General features: G+C 38.8%; 1 protein-coding gene across 4 annotated transcripts; it reads left to right on the top strand.

Moving 5' to 3' along the window:
• Positions 1–1,820: 1,820 nt before the first annotated feature.
• Positions 1,821–25,522, top strand: LOC106603630 (uncharacterized). Of its 4 annotated transcripts, none has more exons than XM_045717220.1 (14): positions 1,821–2,061; positions 3,177–3,281; positions 15,391–15,464; positions 17,009–17,202; positions 18,069–18,173; positions 18,402–18,444; positions 18,696–18,765; positions 19,017–19,062; positions 19,444–19,460; positions 22,944–22,974; positions 23,095–23,168; positions 24,550–24,612; positions 24,774–24,833; positions 25,155–25,522. In XM_045717220.1, exons 7-14 carry the CDS (start codon positions 18,750–18,752, stop codon positions 25,184–25,186), a joined length of 339 nt encoding a protein of 112 aa, XP_045573176.1. In that variant the 5' UTR covers positions 1,821–2,061; positions 3,177–3,281; positions 15,391–15,464; positions 17,009–17,202; positions 18,069–18,173; positions 18,402–18,444; positions 18,696–18,749; the 3' UTR covers positions 25,187–25,522. The 4 variants fall into 4 exon arrangements, with proteins under 4 accessions (XP_045573176.1, XP_045573175.1, XP_014052993.1 ...); XM_014197518.2 differs by having other exon boundaries at positions 1,829–2,061; positions 17,130–17,202; positions 18,722–18,765; XM_045717218.1 differs by having other exon boundaries at positions 1,829–2,061; positions 18,722–18,765.
• Position 25,523: the final 1 nt, after the last annotated feature.

Below are 25,523 nucleotides of genomic sequence, written 5' to 3'. Positions count from 1 at the left end.
CTAAAAGTAATGATGGACTGTTGTTTCTCTTTGCTTATTTGATCTGTTCTTGACATAATATGAACTTGGTCTTTTACCAAATAGGGCTCTCTTCTGTATACCACCCCACCTTGTCACAACACAACTGATTGGCTCAAACGCATTAAGAATGAAATAAATTCCACAAATTAACTTTTAAGAAGGCACACCTGTTAATTGAAATGCATTCCAGGCAAATTCCTCATGAAGCTGGTTGATAGAATGCCAAGAGAATGCAAAGCTGTCATCAAGGCAAAGGGTGGCTACTTTGAATAATCTCGAATATAAAATATATTTTGATTTGTTTAACACTTTTTAGGTTATTTTCTAGTTTTGATGTCTTCACTATTATTCTACAATGTAGAAAATAGTAAAATAAGGAAAAACCATGGAATGAGTAGGTGTGTCCAAACTTTTGACTGGTACTGTACATTTGGTCATATTCGCAGATTCACAGACTATTTTGCTATTTTTTTAATTATAATTTAAGAATATATAGACTTGATTCAGAAGAGCCAGGGTAGAATTTCCCAAACTACTACTAATGGCATCTTTTTGTAGACATCAGCCTATGAAATAAATTGAATATTTGTAGGGTTTTTGGATAAACACTGAAAATAAGGTATGTGGTAAACCCAGGCTTAGAATTTTTTATATGTTTTGTTCTATGAGATAATCTTCCTCGGCTAACGTCAACTTTTTGTGAATTTAGAATTATTTTTATAGGCCTAGTAAAGAAAAAGCACAAAGGCTTCATAATTCATAAAGGTCATGTTAATTGACTGATATTATATCATAGAGAAAAACGTAGCTTTTTTTAACCTCAGACCATATTTTCGGCGTTTATCCCAAAACCTTATTCTTTACCTATTAATTTTCCCCAAAGGAATGGCTGAATGAATCATATGTAAGTAAATTAGTTCCGGTTTCTAGGACTACAAACAGGCGGTAGGCTATGCCAGCTGGTTTACACCTCTGTAATAACCAATGATGTCAATGTACCCTAGATGACTGATAGGGGGCGCTGTTTTGGAGCCACTGCGCAGCCATTTTTCTACTCAGATTACATTGTACATACAATAAGTGTATTGTCATGTTGTGCACAATAAATGTGTTTTGTATTGTACACAAAGTACATTGAAAAATGCATTTATTTAATATTTTACCCATTTAACAGAAGCTCTTAGAGTGACTTACTGTTTTTTGTGCCCCTGTAAGCCCCCACATTAATCTGGCCCTGAATGTTACTGTCCCCACTTCAACAAAGAAAAACTTAATTACATGTAATTTTGTCCTTGAAACATTTTATTGAAATACTGTAGAATTACATGAATTCCTATTGAGGACTGCTCCTTCTGAGTAGTAACAATATTGCGGGCAGGTGGCTTCAAAGCCTCTCATTGGCCACGAAATAGCATCAGAAATCCAGGGTTTATATACATCATTGGTAATAACCTAATCATATAATAAGGGCATCTGTTTGGAAACATTTCTCTTTATAACTGGACGTTTTCTCCACAGACTTCTTCATAAACTACAGCGACAAGTGTTTTTCTGCCACAGTCATTAGCATTATTTTCCATGAAGAACATAGTTTTTACTTCAAACTGTATTGCATTGCATAGTTTTTTTAAATCCCTGGTCCCAGAGGGCCACACTACAGCACCTGCAATGTGAGGACCCCTAGGACCAGTAGTGAAGAGCACTGAAATACTTCTACAGTTACGACAAAGCAAATTCTAAAGTCCATTTAAAAATGTGCATCAGGGCCATGTTCTATGTGCATCAAGGCACTGTCCTTAATGCACGTGATGAAATGTGTCATTTCTTGCACACTCTTTAAACATAGTTATGTAGGGCACCCTTTAGAGGTGGTCGACTAGACTCTCTGTCCAGCCTGCTGATCAGGACGGATGTGGTGTGGAGTTCAGTTAGAAACAGGAAGCTCGTTCTACTCTCCCCCTTAACAGCTCTGTCACAGCAGCCTGTCTGTAAGTGGAGCTGTCAGTGTGATGGAGGTGGCCTGAAGAGGCTTTACTGAAGGTGAGAACAACACAATACATGTACTTCTATTGTCTCATGTTTAAGAGTGTAGGAGCAGCTTGGTTGGGGAAAGATAGACTATTTGAAGGGGTTCCATTTCAGAGAGATGCATCATGTCATGTTGTTGTCATCCTCACACCAGGGTGAATACTTGATTTTATTTGGTATGATGAAGTAAAGCTGAGTGTGTAAAAAAAAGAAAATTAACATTGTAAAAATACTTTGATGGTAACGTTTTGTGCAATTAAGACAATGTAACTATTTCTGTTTAACTGTATAGTCATAGCCTATATGTGTCAAATACTGTATCTTCTCTTTGGAATACAAATTATAGATCAGTCATTAATACTTTATTAGTTTTTATTAGTAATGTAGATCATAGTAACTATTATGGTCACGGTAGTTAAACATACTAAATGCATTCCTAAGTTTGATCAATACCAAATGTACATGATATGCCTCTTCCCTATCTCTATAAATGTGGCTTTTATACCTTTTATCACAAAATCTGCTATAATTTCCCCTAACTGAACCAATGTCTTTCATCAAAACTGAAAGCATTCTTATCTTCTGATGCAGATACTGTATCACTGAACCAACAGGGGTGTATTGAATACAATAACATCATCATTCTTCCTTCAAAACACAATGGCATGAGGCTATTGCTCTGTGATGACCACACACATCTTGTTGTTATCTGTTGACCTAGATTGTTTAAAGGAACACATTAGCAATTTAGTGTGGGGTTTTCTACAGTTTTGTCTTTCATTTCACTTAGTTTGGTTGCCTATAGAAATGCGATGGAAGCAATCATTAAACCCTTCGTCAGTGTCTGATTAACTTGAGATCTTTTTAAGACAACATTAGGTGAGCAGGACATTTGTGCCGTTACAGCTGAATAAGGAACAAGTTTGGCCAACCCCTGTGGAAGAGAGAAAGCAGTAATACATTCTAATAGTGATACCAAACAAATATTCTAAGTTCTTTTTAGTAAAGTGAAAAACAGCAGTAAGCACCTGTTCTTGGTGAATTACTTATACAGACGAAAACTATGGAGGAAATAAATTAGATTATTCCAAAGAAAAATGCATTGTTGTGCTACTTTTCCCCTTTAGGTATGATAGCGATCTTCAGCCTACAAGGATCTGTCCTCACCATTGTGTCTGTGGCATCGCTCAGTGTTTTCTCCGCTTTCTGCCTGTGGTGCAGGAGGAAAACCAGTGAGTAGCACTGTATTAAATATTATGAAATGTATTACATATGTATTACATGTTACACTAATCAACCTGTACAATGTCATGAAATCAATATGTCATGTAGCACTAAAGCTAAGTCAATGTACCTAACTTACTTAATTTGCCACTTTGTACCAAATCAGTCAGTGTTGTGTAAAAAATCATTAGGAACGCCTTCCTTATATTAAAACTTCTTATGGACAGGTGGGACGGTAGCGTCCCACCTGGCCAACATCCAGTGAAATTGCAGAGCGCGAAATTCAAAAATACCAAATTCAAATATTTAACAATCTTGAAAATATATGTGTTATACATCGAAAGCAAACCATGTGATTATCTGAGGACAGCGCCCTGCATACAAACACATGAAAATCATATTTCAACCAGGCAGGTGCGCCACAAAAGTCAGAAATAGCTATATAATTCATGCCTTACCTTTGAAGATCTCCTTCTGTTGGCACTCCAAAATGTCCCAGAAGCATCACAAATGGTCCTTTTGTTCGGTAATGTCCTTCTTTATGTCCAAAAAATTTCAATTTATTTGGCCCGTTTGATTCAGAAATACACCGGTTTCAACATGCCTACAAACATGCCTACAAAGTATCTAATAAGTTACCTGTAAACTTGGTCCAAACATTTCAAACAACGTTCCTAATCCAACCTCAGGTACCCTAAAACGTAAATAATCAATACAATTTAAGACGGAATAAACTGTTTCCAATACCAGATAAAAACAACGTGAAGCGCGCTCCAGTTCATGCGCATCAAAACAGTAGAGTCCACCTGGAGTGACACTTACAATGAATAGCACTACTTCTTAATTTCTCAAAAGAAAAACATCGAACAATTTCTAAAGACTGTTGACATCTAGTGGAAGCCATAGGAACTGCAACCAGGCTCCTAATAATAAGGGTATCCCATAGAAAACAAATCCTATGACCTCAATTTTTTTTCTTCCCTGGATGGTTTGTCCTCGGGGTTTCGCCTGCCATATCAGTTCTGTTATACTCACAGGCATTATTTTAACAGTTTTATCCAAATCTACCAATTATATGCATATCCTAGCTTCTGGGCCTGAGTAACAGGCAGTTTCCTTTGGGCACGCTTTTCATCCGGAGGTGAAAATACTGCCCCCTACCCAAGAGAAGTTAAGTTGCACCACATTTAGCCCTCAGAACAGCCTCAATTCGTCGGGGCATGGAAAGCGTTCCACAGGGATGCTGGCCCATGTAGACTCCAATGCTGGCTGAATGTCCTTTGGGTGGTGGACTGCTCTTGATACACACAGGAAACTGTTGAGCGTGAAAAACCCAGCAACGTTGCAGTTCTTGACACACTCAAACCGGTGTGCCTGGGACCTACTACCATACCCTGTTTCAAGGCACTTCAATATTTTGTCTTGCCCATTCACTCTCTGAATGGCACACATTAACAATCCATGTCTCAATTGTCTCAAGGTGTAAAAATAAAAATCCTTCTTTGACTTGTCTCCTCCCATTCACATACACTGATTTGAAATGGATTTAACAGGTGACATCAATAAGAGATCATAGCTTTCACCTGGTCATGTCATGGAAAGAGCAGGTGTTCATAATGTTTTGTACACTCAGTGTAAGTGCCATTAAATACAGTTGTCACCCATTTCTGTTGAAATAATACATGAAGAGAATCAAATTTATGACCCTCAAATATTGTAAGTATAACATAAACATAGATATGAAATAATTGATGCACTGTAAGACCGATTGTGATCTTATGGATATGGTGAATATTACATAGATGAATGGGAAAATTAGTGTATGTATTTTCTAATGTGAAATTCATAAAATAGGATTTTTTTATCATTCATAAAAGAGCTGTTTCTATTCTAACATTACAGTTTAATTACATGTTGTAAAACAATTTAACCTCATTATTGGCTAATATATTACAATATGATTTTAGCTTACATAACTCTGCCCACTCCACAGCAAACACAATGGTAGCAGATTTGCAGTAATGCGATCTCAAACAGGTAAACTGACATTGTGATTCATCATACCATTTGGGGCGGTTTCACAAGCAGGACTAGTCTTATTCTACTTAAATTAATCCAGATTAATAATGGATTTCACCTATTGTGATATCTCTTCTCACATTGAATGATTGAATTAATCTAATTAATATGCTATGGCTATCTTGTGCTAATCAACAGTAAATTATATCTTCTCACCACTGAATCATTGTCAATAGAATTTTTTGAGGGGGGTTTCTAGTCACATGACCCAACCAGATTATAAGAGACCTGCCTCCAACACCAGTGTAACAACCTGGTCTCTGAGGATTTCGTATTGTTCTGTATCTATATCTGAGACACTCCATTTAGTATGATATGATATGTTTTGTATGGTCTGGATTAATTTGTGGATGTCCAACACCGATTCGTATGATATGTTATAAATTATAATTTGTATTATATGTTATGATTTTACAAAATGTGCAATATCTTATGAATTTGTAAAGCGTATGATACAGTATGTTACGAATTCTAGCTAGGTGGCTAACGTTAGCTAGCTGACTAACCTTAGCTAGGCTAGGGGTTCAGGTTAGGGGTTAGGGTTAATGTTAGGGTTAAGTTTAGGAGTTAGGTTAAAGGGTTAAGGTTAGGGTTAGGGTTAGCTAAAAGGGTTAAGGTTAGGGTGAGGGTTAGCTAAAAGGGTTAAGGTTAGGGTGAGGGTTAGCTAAAAGGGTTAAGGTTAGGGTTAGCTAAAAGAGTTAATGTTAGGGTGAGGGTTAGCTAAAAGGGTTAAGGTTAGGGTGAGGGTTAGCTAAAAGGGTTAGGGTTAGGGTTAGCTAAAAGGGTTAAGGTTAGGGTTAGGGTTAGCTAAAAGGGTTAAGGTTAGGGGGGAGGGTTAGCTAAAAGGGTTAAGGTTAGCGGAAGGGTTAGCTAAAATGCTAAGTAGTTGCAAAGTATCTAAAAAGTATTAAGTAGTTGAAAAGTTGCTAATTAGCTAAAATTCTGTCCCTAATGAGATTCTAACTCGCGAACTTTAAGTGTGAAATGTGAAATGTCAGAATAATAGTAGAGAGAATGATTTATTTCAGCTTTTATTTCTTTCATCACATTCCCAGTGGGTCAGAAGTTGACATACACTCGATTAGTATTTGGTAGCATTGCCTTTAAATTGTTTAACTTGGGTCAAACATTTTGGGTAGCCTTCCACAAGCTTCCCACAATAAGTTGGGTGAATTTTGTCCCATTCCTCCTGACAGAGCTGGTGTAACTGAGTCAGTTTTGTAGGCCTCCATGCTCGCACACGCTTTTTCAGTTCTGCCCACACATTTTCTACAGGATTGAGGTCAGGGCTTTGTGATGGCCACTCCAATACCTTGACTTTGTTGTCCTTAAGCCATTTTGCCACAACTTTGGAAGTATGCTTGACGTCATTGTCCATTTAGAAGACCCATTTGCGACCAAGCTTTAACTTCCTGACTGATGTCTTGAGATGTCGCTTCAATATATCCACATAATTTTCCTTCCTCATGTACCATCTATTTTGTGAAGTGCACCAGTCCCTCCTGCAGCAAAGCACCCCCACAACATGATGCTGCCACCCCCGTGCTTCACAGTTGGGATGGTGTTCTTTGGCTTGCAAGCCTCCCCCTTTTTCTTCTAAACATAATGATGGTCATTATGGCTAAACATGTTGATATAGGACTCGTTTTACTGTGGATATAGATAATTTTGTACGTGTTTCCTCCAGCATCTTCACAAGGTCCTTTGCTGTTGTTCTGGGATTGATTTGCACTTTTTGCACCAAAGTACGTTAATCTCTAGGAGACAGAACGCGTCTCCTTCCTGAGCCGTATGATGGCTGCATGGTCCCATGGTGTTAATGCTTGCGTACTATTGTTTGTACAGATTAACGTGGTACATTCAGGCGTTTGGAAATTGCTCCCAAGGATTAACCAGACTTGTGGACATCTACGATTTTTTTCTGAGGTCTTGGCTGAATTATTTTGATTTTCCCATGATGTCAAGCAAAGAGGCATTTAGTTTGAAGGTAGGCCTTGAAATACATTGTAACATTTGTCGTAGTGGAGAGAAGACCAATACGCAGTGGGAATGTGGATGCTCATCTTTTAATTACTTTAGAATAAAGCATACACGGGAAAACAATAAACATGAACGACTAGAACAGTGTGGCAGGCCAAACAAAGCAGTGCTCACAAACAACTACCCACAACCCCAAAGAAAAACACACACCTGTTTATAGGACTCCCAATCAGAGGCAACTAGAAACACCTGCCTCCAATTGAGAGTCCAGCAACCCAACTTACACATAACACAAAACCTCTGCCACGTCCTGACCAAAACGAATACAATTACTCCCTCTGCTGGTCAGGACGTGACATACATCCACAGGTACGCCTCCAATTGACTCGAATTATGTCAATTAGCCTATCAGAAGCTTCTAAAGCCATGACATCATTTTCTGACATTTTCCAAGCTGTTTAAAGGCACAGTCAATTTAGTGTATGTAAACTTCTGACCCATTGGAAATGTGATACAGTGAATTATAAGTGAAATAATCTGTCTGTAAACAATTGCTGGAAAAATGACTTGTGTCATGCACAAAGTAGATGTCCTAACAGACTTGCCAAAACTATAGTTTGTTAACAAGACATTTTTGGAGTGGCTGAAAAACAAGTTTTAATGACTCCAACCTAAGTGTATGTAAACCTCCGACTTCAACTGTATCATACTAAATTGAGTGTCCCGGATATACATTTACTATGTTACGTCTAGTCTATGACACCAGGCTGCGACCACAGACCAACGTTTACTATGTTATGTCTAGTCTATTACACTAGGCCTTGACCACAGACTTACTTCTGACCACATATTAGCTATGGTCGGTTTTACCTTTGGTAGCCCCTCAGCACTATCATTGTCACCAGATACGCTAGTAACAGACAACAGATACTCTACACTCACAAAAAACACTTTAAATGTATTTAATTTGATACTGAACAAACACCACAGAGCATGTTTTATTTATTTGTTAATGTAGAGTAAAGACCTTTCCATTGACTTCCATGGTGTCAGTGTCTAAAGAGTCTGTAGACAAAACTGAAACAACTGGACCCAGAATATGAACAATCATTCAAGATTATTACCATTACAGATGTTTCAACATGGTATGTGTGCAATACAGTGCATTCAGAATATATTCAGACCCCTTCACTTTTTCCACATTTTGTTACATTATAGCCTTTTTCTAAAATGGATTAAATATTTTTTCCCCCCAATCTACACACAATACCCCATAATGACAAAGCAAAAACAGGTGTTTAAAAATGCTTGCTAAAATTGAACTCAGGTGCATCCTGTATCCATTGATCATCCTTGAGATGTTTCTACAACTTGAATGGAGTCCACCTGTGGTAAATTAAATTGACTGGACATGATTTGGAAAGGCACACACCTGTCTATATAAGGTCCCACAGTTGACAGTGCATGTCAGAGCAAAAACCAAGTCATGAGGTCAAAGGAATTGTCCGTAGAGCTCCGAGACAGGATTGTGGTGAGGCACAGATATGGGGAAGGGTACCAAAACATTTCTGCAGCATTGAAGGTCCCCAAGAACACAATGGCCTCCATCATTCTTAAATGAAAGAAGTTTGGAACCATCAAGACTCTTCCTAGAGCTGGCCGCCGAGGGAGCAATCGAGGGAGAAGGGCCTTGGTCAGGGAGGTGACCAAGAACCTCGATGGTCACTCTGACAGAGCTCCAGAGTTCCTCTGTGAAGATGGGAGAACCTTCCAGAAGGACAACCATCTCTGCAGCACTCCACCAATCAGGCCTTTATGGTAGAGTGGCCAGACGGAAGCCACTCCTCAGTAAAAGGCACATGACAGCCCGCTTGGAGTTTGCCAAAAGGCACCTAAAAACTCTCAGACCATGAGAAACGACATTCTCTGGTCTGATGAAACCAAGATTGAACTCTTTGGCCTGAATGCCAAGCGTCACATCTGGACGAAACCTGGCACCATTCCTACAGTGAAGCATGGTGGTGGCAGCATCATGCTGTGAGGATATTTTTCAGTGGCAGGGACTGGGAGATTAGTCAGGATCAAGGCAAAGATGAACCTAGCAAAGTACAGAGAGCTCCTTGATGAAAACCTGCTCCATAGCGCTCAGGACCTCAGACTGAGGCAAAGGTTCACTTTCTAACAGACAACGACCCTAAGTACACAGCCAAGATAACTCAGGAGTGGCTTCGGGACAAGTCTCTGTATGTCCTTGAGTGGCCCAGCCAGAGCCCGGACTTGAACCCCATCGAACATCTATGGAGAGACCTGGAAATAGCTGTGCAGCGATGCTCCCCATCCAACCTGACAGAGCTTGAGAGGATCTGCAGAAAAGAATGGGAGAAACTCCCCAAATGCAGGTGTGCCAAGCTTGTAGCGTCATACCCAAGAAGACTCGAGGCTGTAATCGCTGCCACCAGGTGCTTCAACAAAGTACTGAGTAAAAGGTCTGAATACTTATGTAAATGTGATATTTCAGTTTATAAAAACAGTTTTTGCTTCATTATTATGGGGAATTGAGTGTATATTGATGAGGAAAAAATATAATTTAATCAATTTTAGAATAAGGCTGTAATGTAACAAAATGTATAAAAAGTTGCCTCCCGAATTCACTGTATGTATCTTGTAATTTGTACATCTGTGAATGAGGAGCAACCCAAGTATCAAAATGTTGCAACAGGTAAACACGATCTGTTAGTAGTTGTATTAGGTATATATGAATGTCAAACATTTAAAATGTTTTAAACACTAGCTAGGTTTCCTCCAATTGGCGACAGATTTTAATGCAACTTTTCTAAAATCCACATAAAAACAATATGCCTGAATTTTCCCACCAGAGATGTTTCCATTAAATTGACTTGTTGCTGATAAAAGGTTGTGCGTGATGATGTAGTGCACATAAAAATAGCTTTTGCGGTTAAATTCCCATGTACCGAATAAAAAATACAAGTTAAATGGGTTTCCATCGCATTGTCAACTATACTGATGGTTTTCTCACGACAAATGTGGCGTTATATAGCAATTGTGCCCCCTCTGGTATTGGCTCATACTCTGGTGCACACTCTAGCCAACAGCTCGCAGATACAGCCTACTACATTATGAGATTATTATGGACAAACAAATCTAGATTATTTGTCAAACCGCAGCCAAGCATCGATTATCATGTCACCAGAATATTAATTAGAAATGAGCATTAATTAGAAAGGAGCATTAAGCTCATCACCTTTCACTTCCACCACCCTGTGAAGTTCATCTGTAGCCTAATAAACTGTATGCGGCGCAACAAATAATCCCCCCTTCAAAAAACATCAACAACATGTATTGATGCAATAGCGCAGTGCAGCTGCCTTCACTTCACTAGTAAGCAGGTGTGTACTGAGGGACCTCACTTTTTTCAATTTGAGAAAACAAAGAACATTTATCCTGATAAATTCTAAATACATGATATTTAATCACCACACAGATTCCATGAAAAACAATAGAATTACAAACCAAATAAATATCTAGGCTACAGCAACCCAGAGGTAGGTACACATGGTGGTTTCTTCCCTGATGTCTCTGGCGAATGATCAAGAACTGTGAGCTACAGGTATGCACTGCAGAGGCCCGTTGGAGGCTTGCCAACTTCACAATGTTGAAAGAAATGTAATCACCGTGAATGCTTTGACGTTCATAAAACTCCACCGACCTTCTGTTGTGCAGTGGAACCCAGAACGATATGGACCACTTGGATACAGCGACACTGTTCTGCCGAGGACACACAAACAAGTGGTCACGACAAAGCCCTAGAGCCTGACCCTCTCTGGAAGTTGCTGTAGCCCCGCTTGGGATATTTAGCCTATATTGGCTATTTTTTATGATGCAATTGCCCGTTCTCTCTTGGTAGGCTATGTAAGGGTGGGAAATTGGAAATGTGAATTGGGCCAAGTTGAAGGTAATAACGCATTTAGGTTATTGTTTATTGAGATGCATGAATACACCACACCAAAAGCTTGATTTTATGGCTGTTTTAAAACGAATTTCCTGCAATTCTATGTGGTAATGATTTATGTTCACTACTTGGTCAATTGATTTGATGATTAAATCTATGAAAATGAATTATATGAATTGATAATTCACCCCTCTGTTTTATTTGATCAGTAATAGGTTATATTGATTTTAACCATGTGCTCAAGCTTATTATTACAAATAGAAGATTATCACTTCTCACAATGGCGCTTGTTAGTTCAGTTATATCAATGTCTTGCAAAATCACATAACGACATAACGATTCATTAGTATTTTACAGAACACAACCAGGCCTATAAAGTTACTGTTACAACAAAACATATTTAAGGATGGTTAGCTGTGCTGAATAGCCCCCCCCCAAAAAAAAACATATATATATTGTATCATGCGCCATAATCTGCAAGATACATGCTTTGATTTAAACAAAATTCAAAAAAGGCTAATAGTTGGTTAACCTAATCTGCTCTAATTGGCTCACAAAACAGTAATTCAATTCGAATTGCATAGGCTATTTCCATTAACTGACTGAGATCAATCAAATTATTGGCATGCAGATGCGGTTTCACCAGTAAAACCTGAATACTTGTAATTCATGATTGACAGTGATGATGGCCTATAGGTATGCTTAACTTGGTGTTTGAGGGTATTAAAAATATAACATTGTCTTGAGGCAATATGTGTGGGCATAGGCAGACGTTGCAATTGGAGGATGCGTTTGATGCATATTTTATAACCGGGATCTCCAACCCTGTTCCTGGAGAGCTACCATTCTATAGGTTTTCATTCCAACCCTGTTCCTGGAGATCTACCATTCTATAGGTTTTCATTCCAACCCTGTTCCTGGAGGGCTACCATTCTATAGGTTTTCACTGGAGAGCTACCATTCTATAGGTTTTCATTCCAACCCTGTTCCTGGAGAGCTACCATTCTATAGGTTTTCATTCCAACCCTAATCTAGCGCACCTGATTCTAATAATTAGCTAGTTTATAAAATGAATGGGGTTAGTTACAACTCTAAACTGCGCGCGGTCGAGCACTTTCTCAAGGACTGCGGTGCGACACCAATGCCTTGCCGCTCAGAGATGCAAGAGATTGAACTTCACTGAGTTCTCCCATTACTTTGCACTATATAGATCAACGTTTTTTCTGAGATCAAATCAACATTATATCAGCCCCTTTTCAATGCAACAAACCAAAATAAATCTAACTTTGCAAGACGGAGTCTGTGATTTTGTTGTATGCAGAGCCAGAGCACAGAGCACAGAGCACAATGGAGTAAAATTATATTGGCGGGGGTCGTCCTTGAGCGGTCTTTCAATCACCGGCGAGTGAATGCGCTTTTCAGATCAGAACGCAGAACGCAAATGTGCACATTTGTTGATATTCTTTGCAAGTTAGCGAGTTATGATCCCAGTTATAGATAATTATAGGTCAGCAATGGGGAGTTACTGCTTTCTACAAGAGCACAAAACGTGTAGGGTACATTTCAAGCTGTCTTTGAAAAGCCCGTTAGGTAAAAAGCTTATGTCTTAATTAAAGGGGCAGTGTTGTGTTTTGAGACAGGCTTGAATGTGCAAATAAGCCAATAGGCAGAGGGGTAGCCAACATTATCTAATTCTCTGTATGGTAATAATTAATTGTATTTTGTAAAGTGGTTTCTTGCATCATACAACACAATACAATGCAATTTACAGTCACCTATTTGGCCATGGTGTTACAGACCAAGTAAAACATCATTAATGTCAAGCCCTTCATAATGTAAAAACATGTTTAAAAGTCTAATGTAATGTAGGCCTGCATTGAACACCACCTATAGGCTACAGTAGGCTATATCATACAAATAAAAAGCTATTTCCATGTGAAAATGTTATGGGAATTGCTCCATTGGTTTTGTTGAAAGGCCTACATTATGATCAAATTGCCACAATAGCCTATTGGCTACTGTCTAAAACTGTAAGTGTACAGCCTCAGTGTTCACTGTAAACACATGCCGAAGTTGCACAAAATTCTCACAATGTTCAAGTTTCCGCTCACAAGACCTAAAATTTGCTCAGTCCCCCCAAAAAAATTTGAAGTAACATTGGTTACAACCGGGGTAGTGCTCCAGGAACAGGGTTGGAGAGCCCTGTATTGATAGGCTTTTTAATTGGTACAAACTATGATTGAGGAAATTATCATGTAATTTACGATTAATGCAATAAACAGAGATACAGTACCAGTCAAAAGTTTGGACACACCTACTCATTCCAGGGTTTTTCTTTATTTTTACTATTTTCTACATTGTAGAATAATAGTGAAGACATCAGAACTATGAAACAACACATATGGAATCATGTAGTAACCAAAAAAGTGTTTAACAAATCAAAATATATTTTAGATTTCAGATTCTTCAAAGTAGCAACCCTTTGCCTTGATGACAGCTTTGCATACTCTTGGCATTCTCTCAACCAGCGTCACCTGTAAAGCTTTTCCAACAGTCTTGAATGAGTTCCCATATACTCTGAGCACTCGTTGGCTGCTTTTACTTCACTCTGAGGTAGTCACCTTGGTTATTTGGTTACTACATGATTCCATATGTGTTAGTTCATAGTTTTGATGTTTTATTTTTATTTTATTTTACCTTTATTTAACTAGGCAAGTCAGTTAAGAACAAATTCTTATTTACAATGTTCAGGGGCAGAACGACCGATTTCTACCTTGTCAGCTCGGTTACAAGTCCAATGCTCTAACCACTAGGCTACCTGCCGCCCCAAATACATTCTACAATGTAGAAAATAGTAAAAAATAAAGAAAAACCCTTGAATAAGTAGGTGTGTCCAAACATTTGACTGGCACTGTATATTGCGGTACTATATTTTTTGGGGGGGGCCGCGCAACAGAAGGCTCTATCAGTCTGCTAATTAGGACTTGTAAAGGCCCAGTGCACTACTTCTGTGAGAGAGAAAAATGTTTTTGCCCACGCTAAAAACTGCTATATCGGTCCGCTAATACAGAGCTAGTAAATCCCAGTGAACTATTTTTGTGAAAAATAATATATTAATAAAATATGTATTTTTATTAATATATATTTTTTATTCAGATTTTTCAGGGGCGATGCAGAACCCTTAGAACCCCTACTTCCGCAGCTATGGACAGTGCCATTTGCTCAATTTACAATTGATCATACCATTTTTAAAGATCTGCGTGCCAGTTATGATTTTCATAAAAGCATTGTAGGCTACTCAACTGTGCCCAGAAAATGTCTAACTGCCCACAAACTGAATTGCCTAATTCTAGCTAGCTACTAGACAGAGACGTTGCCACATCCCACAGAGCTCCACTATGCGTACCTGTACCGAGGCTGTGTCCATTCAGCGGTTCTGAATCACAGGCTCGGCTTTCATTTGGAGATTCCTTGGTCGAGTTTGTTTGTCTTTATGCATCCTTTTCGATTGTAGGCCTAAGTAATTCCTTTAATGTATGCCTTTTATTTAAATGCATGTGTAGGATTTATCTGGCATAGTTTGCATTCTCAGTCAGTTGTTTTATATTAAAACATTTTTAGCCCTTATTTAACTAGGCAAGCCAGTTAAGAACAAATTCTTATTTACAATGACAGCCTACACCGGCCAAACCCAAACCAGGACGATGCTGATGCTCCGGTTACTTTCACATTAATGTCGGTATATGAAGTTGGCCTCGATAGCGTGTATTATGCATCTATTTCCTGTTGCATAGTATGCAGTGTTCCACAAGAAGGCTAAATCGGTCAATGTAGCCTATATATTATGAAGTTGAGTAGTACATTGTACAGGCCATTCCACAGACCTTTAAACCTAATATAAACATATCATGTCTGGGGGACATCTTTGTTTGTTATTTCATTTCAGAGTTTTAAAATTGTGTAGAAGTACAGTAAATTAGTTTCAACTGATGGGTGTATTTACACACCCCATGTTGCCATGCACACCTTTTTATTAATCCCCAAAACAATTCTGTGAAAAACAATACACGTGCCTATTGTTTTTACAGTGATCCAATCCCAGTGTTAGTGTACCAGAATGTTGATGAGAGTACAAATGCAGAGACCAGACATTCTGAAACTGGTAAGTATGATTTATCCAATGACATGAATACAATTTGTATGCCTATGGTTTTATCAGATGGAACCAGATGGAATGGGGTGAAAAAACACTCAAAAGGAACAAATAAATAACCCCCTACCTCTCGCCCACTCCCTGGGCCTTTTTATGAATCCAAAACATAATGAAAAGAAAGATGGGCGGCCCACCATTTATGCATTTTGATCAGTAGAGCCCGTTTATTGTAAGGCTAATGGAAAGAACATGTAACCTAAAGGAGGGGAGGCAAGTGGGTGGGTCAGGTGATATCCTCTCAGATAATGTAGTCTGCTGCAGTTAAAAGTAATGTCAAGCTTCAGTAAAAACCACATCATCAAAAGGTACAGGCAACAATACATCTACATACACTAACACAATCTAACACATCCTCTCAAGACAAGCATGGTAACTTCTTCGTATGTGCTCTGATGCGCTCAGACGCAGGCAGTATAGGAGCATCATGGCAAAAATTGACAGACTGGCCAATAGCTTCTACCAGCAGACCATCAGGCTGCTGAATAGCCCCTGTTCTCTTCCTGCCCCCAGACTTCCTGGCCCATGTTGACTCCAATGCTTCCCACAGTTGTGTCAAGTTGGCTGGATGTCCTTTGGGTGGTGGACTATTCTTAATACACCCGGAAACTGCTGAGTGTGAAAACCCAAGCAGTGTTGCAGTTCTCGACAAACTGCTGCATCTGGCACCTAGTACCATACCACGTTCAAAGGCACTTAAATATTTTGTCTTCCCCATTAACCCTCTGAATGGCACACAAGTCCACAATTGTCTCAAGGCTTAAAAATCTTTCTTTAACCTGTCTCCTTCTGTCCGTCTACACTGATTGAAATGCATTTAACAAGTGATATCAATATATTTTCCTCTTAGGCCCCTTACGGGCCAGGGCCCAGGGGCTTTAGCCCTGAATGTTACTGTCCCTGCTACAACAAAGAGAAACTTGATTACATGTAATTTTGTCCAATAAAACATTTTATTGAAATACTGTAGAATCACATTAATTCCTATTGAGGACTGCTCTTTCTGAGTAGTACCAATATGGCGACTAGTGGCTTCAAAGCCTCTCATTGGCCAATACATATCATCAGCAATCCAGGGTTTATATACATCATTGGTAATAACCTAATCATATAATAAGGGCATCTGTTTGGAAACATTTCTCTTTATAACTGGACGTTTTCTCCACAGACTTCTTCATAAACTACAGCGACAAGTGTTTTTCTGCCACAGTCATTAGCATTATTTTCCATGAAGAACATAGTTTTTACTTCAAACTGTATTGCATTGCATAGTTTTTTTTAATCCCTGGTCCCAGAGGGCCACACTACAGCACCTGCAATGTGAGGACCCCTAGGACCAGTAGTGAAGAGCACTGAAATATTTCTACAGTTACGACAAAGCAAATTCTAAAGTCCATTTAAAAATGTGCATCAGGGCCATGTTCTATGTGCATCAAGGCACTGTCCTTAATGCACCTGGTGAAATGTGTCATTTCTTGCACACTCTTTAAACATAGTTATGTAGGGCACCCTTTAGAGGTGGTCGACTAGACTCTCTGTCCAGCCTGCTGATCAGGACGGATGTGGTGTGGAGTTCAGTTAGAAACAGGAAGCTCGTTCTACTCTCCCCCTTAACAGCTCTGTCACAGCAGCCTGTCTGTAAGTGGAGCTGTCAGTGTGATGGAGGTGGCCTGAAGAGGCTTTACTAAAGGTGAGAACAACACAATACATGTACTTCTATTGTCTCATGTTTAAGAGTGTAGGAGCAGTTTGGTTGGGGAAAGATAGACTATTTGAAGGGGTTCAATTTTCGACACATTATGTTGTGTTATTTTCATCATCACACTAAGGTGAAGATTGATTTAATTATATTCATAGCTTTCAATAATGTACCACTTTGTACCACTTCAGAAGTCTGTTTTGAAATGTCAAAAAGATCAACCAGCAATCATGGATGATGTTCAGATGTGTGATGTGTGAAAAAGAGTATGATAAAGTTGAGTACAATTAAAACAATGTAACTATTTCTGTTTAACTGTATACATAAGCCTAAATGTTTTAAAGCTGAAAGTGTTCTTATCTTCTGATGCAGATACTGTATCACTGAACTAACAGGGGTGTATTGAATATAATACCATTATCATTTTTTCTTGAAAACTGTCAAGACTTGACACAATGGCATTTGGCACAATGGCATTTGGCACAATGGCATTAGTGCTATGATGACCACACACATTATGTGGTTATCTATAGCATTAGGTTCTTTACAGGAACACAGCAATTTATACCAAGTGGGGGGTTTTCTACAGTCTTTTTAAGACAACATTAGGTGAGCAGGACATTTGTGCCGTTACAGCTGAATAAGGAACAAGTTTGGCCAACCCCTGTGGAAGAGAGAAAGCAGTAATACATTCTAATAGTGATACCAAACAAATATTCTAAGTTCTTTTTAGTAAAGTGAAAAACAGCAGTAAGCAACTGTTCTTGGTGAATTACTTATACAGACGAAAACTATGGAGGAAATAAATTAGATTATTCCAAAGAAAAATGCATTGTTGTGCTACTTTTCCCCTTTAGGTATGATAGCCATCTTCAGCCTACAAGGATCTGTCCTCACCATTGTGTCTGTGGCATCGCTCAGTGTTTTCTCCGCTTTCTGCCTGTGGTGCAGGAGGAAAACCAGTGAGTAGCACTGTATTAAATATTATGAAATGTATTACATATGTATTACATGTTACACTAATCAACCTGTACAATGTCATGAAATCAATACGTCATGTAGCACTAAAGCTAAATCAATATACTTAATTCCTTCATTTGCCACTTTGATTTGTGAAATAATTGGACAGAATCAGTCAGTGTAGTGTATGTGCCATTAAATACAATTGTCCCGCTTTTCCTCATCTGTAGAAATAATACATGAAGAGAATCAAATTTATGACCCTCAAATATTGTAAGTATAACATAAACATAGATATGAAATAATTGATGCACTGTAAGACCGATTGTGATCTTATGGATATGGTGAATATTACATAGATGAATGGGAAAATTAGTGTATGTATTTTCTAATGTGAAATTCATAAAATAGGAATTTTTTATCATTCATAAAAGAGCTGTTTCTATTCTAACGTTACAGTTTAATTACATGTTGTAAAACAATTTAACCTCATTATTGGCTAATATATTACAATATGATTTTAGCTTACATAACTCTGCCCACTCCACAGCCAAGGCGAAGGTAACAGATTTGCAGTAATGCGATCTCAAACAGGTAAACTGACATTTTGATTCCTCATACCCTTTGAGGCAGTTTCACCTGCAGGACTAGCCTTATTCTACTTAAAATAAGCCAGAATAAAAAAAAAATGCATTCACAATTGTCCTCAATTATTGTGATATCTCATCTCATATTGAATGATTGAATGAATCTAATTCATATATTTGGCAAGTGTGCTGATCAACAGTAAATGATATGTTCTCACTACTGAATCGTTCTCTATTGAATCTCTTGGTCTTTTCTAGTCACACGATCCAACCAGATTATAAGAGAGCTGCCGCCAACACCAGTGTAAGTAATGTTACTCATACATGAAGGTTTTATGCCCACCCTGCTTTTGTCTGGTTTCAACATGACAATTGAAATGTTCCTTAAAACTGGATGGGTGGCAAAATATATACTTGTACAAATATGAATACAAGCAAACAATAGCTTCAAATAAATTTGAGAAAATCTAAAAGAAGATTGGAGTTCAGTTTTTCACCTTCCAGCTCACCCCTTTTGGTTCTTACATGTAATGACCATAGATTTACTTCTGACCACATATTAGCTATGGTCTGTTTTCCCTTCGGTGGCCTCTCAGCACTTTATCATTGTCACCAGATATGCTAGTAACAGACAACAGATACTCTACACTCACAATAAATACTTTAAATGTATTTTATTTTACAGGGAACCAATACCACAAGGTACGTTGTATGTATTTGTTAATGTACAATACAGACCTTTCCATTGACTTCTATGGTGTCAGTGTCTAAAGAGTCTGTAGACAAAGCTTGTTGACAAAACTGAAACAACTGGACCCAGAATATGAACAGTCATTCAAGATTATTACCATTACAGATGTTTCAATATGGTATGTGTGTAATACTATCTTGTAATATGTACAGCTGTGAATGAGGAGCAACCCAAGTATCAAAACGTTGCAAATGATCAACACTATCTGTTATTAGTTGTATTAGGTATATATGAATGCAAACATTTCCATTTAGGAAACACTAGCTAGGTTTCCTTCCAATTGGAGACAGATTTTCATGCAAATATTCAAAATTCTACATACAAACATATGCTGTGCGTAAAAGGCTGTGCGTGATGACATAGTGCACATAAAAATACCTTTTCCTGTTAAATTCCTATGTACCAAATAAAAAATACAAGTTATATGGGCTTCCATGACATTTTCAACTCGACTGATGGTTTTCTCACAAAAAATATGTGATGTTGGCACATGCACTCTAGCCAGCAGCTCGCAGATACAGTGCGGGTATAGCCAACATGACTATGGACAAAAGAGACAGATTATTTTTCTTAGTCAACAGTAGTCAAGCATAGATAATCATGTCACCAGAATAAGACCCTCGATATTTATCACTTTGCATTTTAAACACCCTGTGAAGTTCATAATATATTTAATCTGTAGCCTAGTAAACTGCATGCTTTCCCGATGAGTCGTAGTGGGAGTCATCGCGTGACTTCAAGTTTACTTCTATATGATTGTTTTTATATCAATATTTCCTCATAAAAGCGTTTCCACCGACATTTCTTGCATAGATAATTTTATGACACAAAAATATCCCACCTTTGTAAAGTTTATTGATTCTTCAAAGTTGCCACCCTTTCTTTGCCTTGACAGCTTTGCACACTCTTGGCATTTTCTCAATCAGCTTCATGAGGAATGCTTTTCCAACAGTCTTGAAGGAGTTCCCACATATGCTGAGCACTTGGTGACTGCTTTTCCTTCACACTGCGGTCCAACTCATCCCAAACCATCTCAATTGGGTTGAGGTTGAGTGATTGTGGAGGCCAGGTCATCTGATGCAGCACTCCATCACTCTTCTTCTTGGTCAAATAGCCCTTACACAGCCTGGAGGTGTGTGTTTTGAGTCATTGTCCTGTTGAAAAACAAATGATAGTCCCACTAAGCGCAAACCAGATAGGATGGTGTATCGCTGCAGAATGCTGTGGTAGCCATGCTGATTAAGTGTGCCTTGAATTCTAAATAAATCACAGTGTCACCAGCAAAACAACCCCACACCATCATACCTCCTCCTCCGTGCTTCACGGTGGGAACCACACATGCAGAGACCATCCGTTCACCTACTCTGCGTCTCAGAAAGACACGTGGTTGGAACCAAAAATCTCAAATTTGGACTCATCAGACTAAAGGACAGATTTCCACTGGTCTAATGTCCATTACTCGTGTTTCTTAATCTAAGCAAGTCTCTTCTCTTATTGGTGTCCTTTAGTAGTGTTTTCTTTGCAGCAATTTGACCATGAAGGCCTGATTCACGCAGTCTCCTATGAACAGTTGATGTTGAGATGTGTCTGTTACTTGAACTCTGTGAAGCATTTATTTGGGCTGCAATCTGAGGTGCAGTTACAGAGGTAACTCTGGGTGTTCCTTTCCTGTGGCAGTCCTCATGAGAGCCAGTTTCATCATAGCGCTTGATGGCTTTTGCGACTACACTTGAAGAAATGTTCAAAGTTCTTGACATTTTCTGGATTGAGTGACCTTCATGTCTTAAAGTAACAATGGACTGTCGTTTCTCCCCCACCTTGTCACAACACAACTGATTGGCTCAAACGCATTAAGGAAAGAAATTCCACAAATGAACTTTTAACAAGGCACACCTGTTTATTGAAATGCATTCTACCTCATGAAGCTGGTTCAGAGAATGCCAAGAGTGTGCAAAACTGTCATGAAGGCAAAGGGTGGTGACTTTGTAGAATCACAAATCTAAAATATATTTAACCCTTTTTTGGTTACTACATGATTCCAATGTGTTATTTCAGTTTTGATGTCTTCACTATTATTCTACAATGTAGAAAATAGTAAAAATTATGAAAAACCCTTGCATGAGTAGGTGTCCAAACTTTTGACTGGTACTGTATATATATACAAAAGTGTGTGGATACCCGATAAAATTAGTAGATTCATCTATTTCAGCCACACCCGTTGCTGACAGGTGTATTAAATCGAGCACACAGCCATGCAATCTTAAAATTGGCAGTAGAATGGCCTTACTGAAGAGCTCAGCTCGCCGACATTGGACTCTGGAGCAGTGGAAACGCGTTCTCTGGAGTGATGAATCACGCTTCACCATCTTGCAGTCCAACTGACAAGTCAGGGTTTGGCGGATGCCAGGAGAATATTTCCTGACCCAAGGCATAGTGCCAACTGTAAAGTTTGGTGGAGGAGGAATAATGGTCTGGGGCTGTGTTTCATGGTTCGGGCTAGGCCCCTTAGTTCCAATGAAGGGACATCTTAACACTACAGCATACAATGACATTCTATATGATTCTGTGCTTCCAACTCTGTGGCAACAGTTTGGGGAAGACCCTTTACTGTTTCAGCATGACAATGCCCTCATGCACAAAGCGAAGTCCATACAGAAATGGTTTGTCGAGATCGGTGTGGAAGAACTTGACTGGCCTGCACAGAGCCCTGACCTCAACTCCATCGAACACCTTTGGGATCAATTAGAACGCAGACTGTGAGCCAGGCCTAATTGCCCAACATCAGCACCTGACCTCACTAATGCTCTTGTGTCTGAATGGATGCAAGTCCCTGCAGCAATGTTCCAACATCTAATGGAAAGCCTTCCCAGAAGAGTGGAGGCTGTTATAGCATCAAAGGGGGACCAACTCCATAATTATTATTTTTTAAACGGTAGTAAAGCTTTGATCATCATGTCACCAGAATCTGACCCTCGATATTTATTGGAAAGGAGCATCAAGATCACCTTGCGCTTTCACCACCCTGTGAAGTTACATTAATTACTTCATCTGTAGCCAAATAATCTGTATGGTTTCCTGAGTTTCAGTGGGAGGACCACACACCATATCGTCGCGTGACTCCAAGTTTACCTCGATATGATGGTTGTTATATCAATATTTGCGCATAAAAGCGTTTCCACCACCATTTCTCGCATAATGCATTTTACCAACACAAAATCTCAATGATCTGTTGGTATTCATAAAATTGTACTGAAACTTCCTGTTTCCATCACAGCTGTCGTGATTGTTTTGTATATACATTATGACTTTACATCGCATAAAAACTGTGGATGGAAACGTGGTTAGTGTTGAAACACTATCAATAGGCTAATTCACTACAGCTTCCGCCGCACCAAATTACGCAGCACTAACTGACTTTTCAATTGTTATTTTAGCTCCGATGGGAAACTTTGAACCAACATATGTGTAAGTATCTATCTGCTAATGTTTTGATTTCCATGTAAAACGTTATATATAGTCTACTTACAATTAATCTGTATTTTTTCCCCCTGTGAATAATAATACATGTGCCCATTGTTTTAACAGAGATCCAATGCCAGTGTTAGTGTACCAGAATGTTGATGAGAGTACAAATGCAGAGACCAGACATTCTGAAATTGGTAAGTATGATTTATCCAATGACATGAATACAATTTGTATGCCTATGGTTTTATCAGATGGAAACAGATGGAATGAGGGGGAAAAACACTCAAAAGGAACAAATAAATAACCCCCTACCTCTCGCCCACTCCCTGGGCCTTTTTATGAATCCAAAACATAATGAAAAGAAAGATGGGCGGCCCACCATTTATGCATTTTGATCAGTAGAGCCGTTTATTGTAAGGCTAATGGAAAGAACATGTAACCTAAAGGAGGGGAGGCAAGTGGGTGGGTCAGGTGATATCCTCTCAGATAATGTAGTCTGCTGCAGTTAAAAGTAATGTCAAGCTTCAGTAAAAACCACATCATCAAAAGGTACAGGCAACAATACATGGCGGTCTACCTACACTGGACTAACAGATCCTCGATAACTTCTTTGTATGTGCTCTGATGTGCTCAGAGCACAGTGTAGGAGCATCCTGGCAAAAACTGACAGACTGGCCAATAGCCCCCACCCCCCCAAAGGACATTTATCCTTGTTGCTCACCCATCACTCTATGGACAAGTATCCTTGTTTACATACTTTGCCACTTAACTGCAGCAAACTAGTTGAAAATATGTATATATACACTGCGCATACAAAACATTAAGGACACTTGCTTTATCCATGACAGACTGACCAGGTGAATCCAGGTGAAAGCTATGATCCCTTATTGATGTCACTTGTTAAATCCACTTCAATCAGTGTAGATGAAGAGGAGGGGATGGGTTAAAGAAGGATTTTTAAGCCTTGACACAATTGAGACATGGACATGCAAGGCGCACCGGTTTGTGCCAAGAACTGCAACACTGCTGGGTTTTTCACACTCAATATTTTCTTGTGTATCAAAAAAATGGTCCACCACCCAAAGGACATCCAGCACAATTGACACAACTGTGGCAAGCATTGGAGTCAGCATGGGCCAGCATCCCTGTGGAACGCTTTCGACATCTTGTAGAGTCCATGCCATGATAAATTTAGGTTGTTCTGAGGGCAAAAGGGGGTGCAACTCAATAGTAAGAAAATGTTCTTAATGTTTTGTACACTCTGTATATTATATATATATATATATGCCGTCTTGTGATCTTTTTCTATTCTATTTTACTTTTGTTTCACTCACTTTTCTTTTTTGTTTTCTGCCCAATTTCGTGATATCCAATTAGTAGTTGCCACTCACTTCTCTTTGACCTGCATTGTCGGAGCTCAGAGCATAAGAATTTCACTGTACCCTGCAATTACATCTGCAACCCTGTGCATGTGCCTCACACACTTATTTGATTGTCACTTGCCTTATTTGGATGTCAGAAAGTATAATTTGAGAGAAATGTAATTTGATTAAAACATTTCTTCTTTCTTTCTAGATGATGATCAATGTTCATATGAGAACGTTTTTCCATCTAGTGATACAATCAGCCGTGACTCTGGTATGCACTTTAACAAGAATACATCTAGGCCTATCCTTCCTTTGAAATAAGTCATATTTATGAAGATTGTTTTTGGAAAAGTTTAGTTTTGAACTTGGGAGTCGATTTCTTACATGCGATATTTAACTAAGATTATTCTCCCCACACCTCACACCTAACAGATGGATCAGATTACGAGAACTCTGAATTCCTGGAGAAAATCAAAATGGGGTCAGGGGATGGTAAGTCACCATAGTGCTTTATAACAAAGAACACTTTTGCTATGAACGTAGGATGAATGCACTAACTGTAAGTTACTTTGGGTAAGATCATCTGCTAAATCTGCATTTCCAAACTCCGGTCCTCCAGTACCCCCAAAAGTACATATTTGTTGTCGCCCCAGACAAGCACACCTGATTCTACTTGCTAAATCAAGTGTTTTTGGCTGGGGCTACAACAGAAATGTGGGCTGTTGAAGATACTCATTGACTGGAGTTGGGAAACACTGTGCTAAATGCTTTCTCAAATGTAAATAACTAGGAATTTACTTTTACTCGTCACAGATGAACCAGTTTATGTGAACAAAACTGCATGATATGGAAACTACATGCTCAACGAGTAGATGACTATGGGAATGGATTTTTCTTACGATCTTTGTTGAGATGCTTGGACAAATGCTAAGTGATACAAATGTCAATGTGCTATACCAGAGCAATGCCATAAGGGTAAACGCCCAAACAGTGTTACTACTTCATAATGAATTCCCTTGAGTCTAAAAATGTAGGGGAAGCATGTACAGTACTTTGATTGTTGGAGTGTTACATAGTAATTGTCACCATCTAGTGGTACAAGATGAATAAAAGAGCTCAGAAACAGTTGTAAAATGTAGATAACATATGTCAGTCTGTAATAATAAATCCTTAATTCAAAAC

This window comes from Salmo salar, chromosome ssa04 (assembly GCF_905237065.1).
Source record: "Salmo salar chromosome ssa04, Ssal_v3.1, whole genome shotgun sequence".
Classification (NCBI taxonomy): Eukaryota; Metazoa; Chordata; class Actinopteri; order Salmoniformes; family Salmonidae; genus Salmo; species Salmo salar.
The sequence above is the reverse complement of the archived record's forward strand: the minus strand, read 5'-3'. Positions and strand labels throughout refer to the sequence as shown.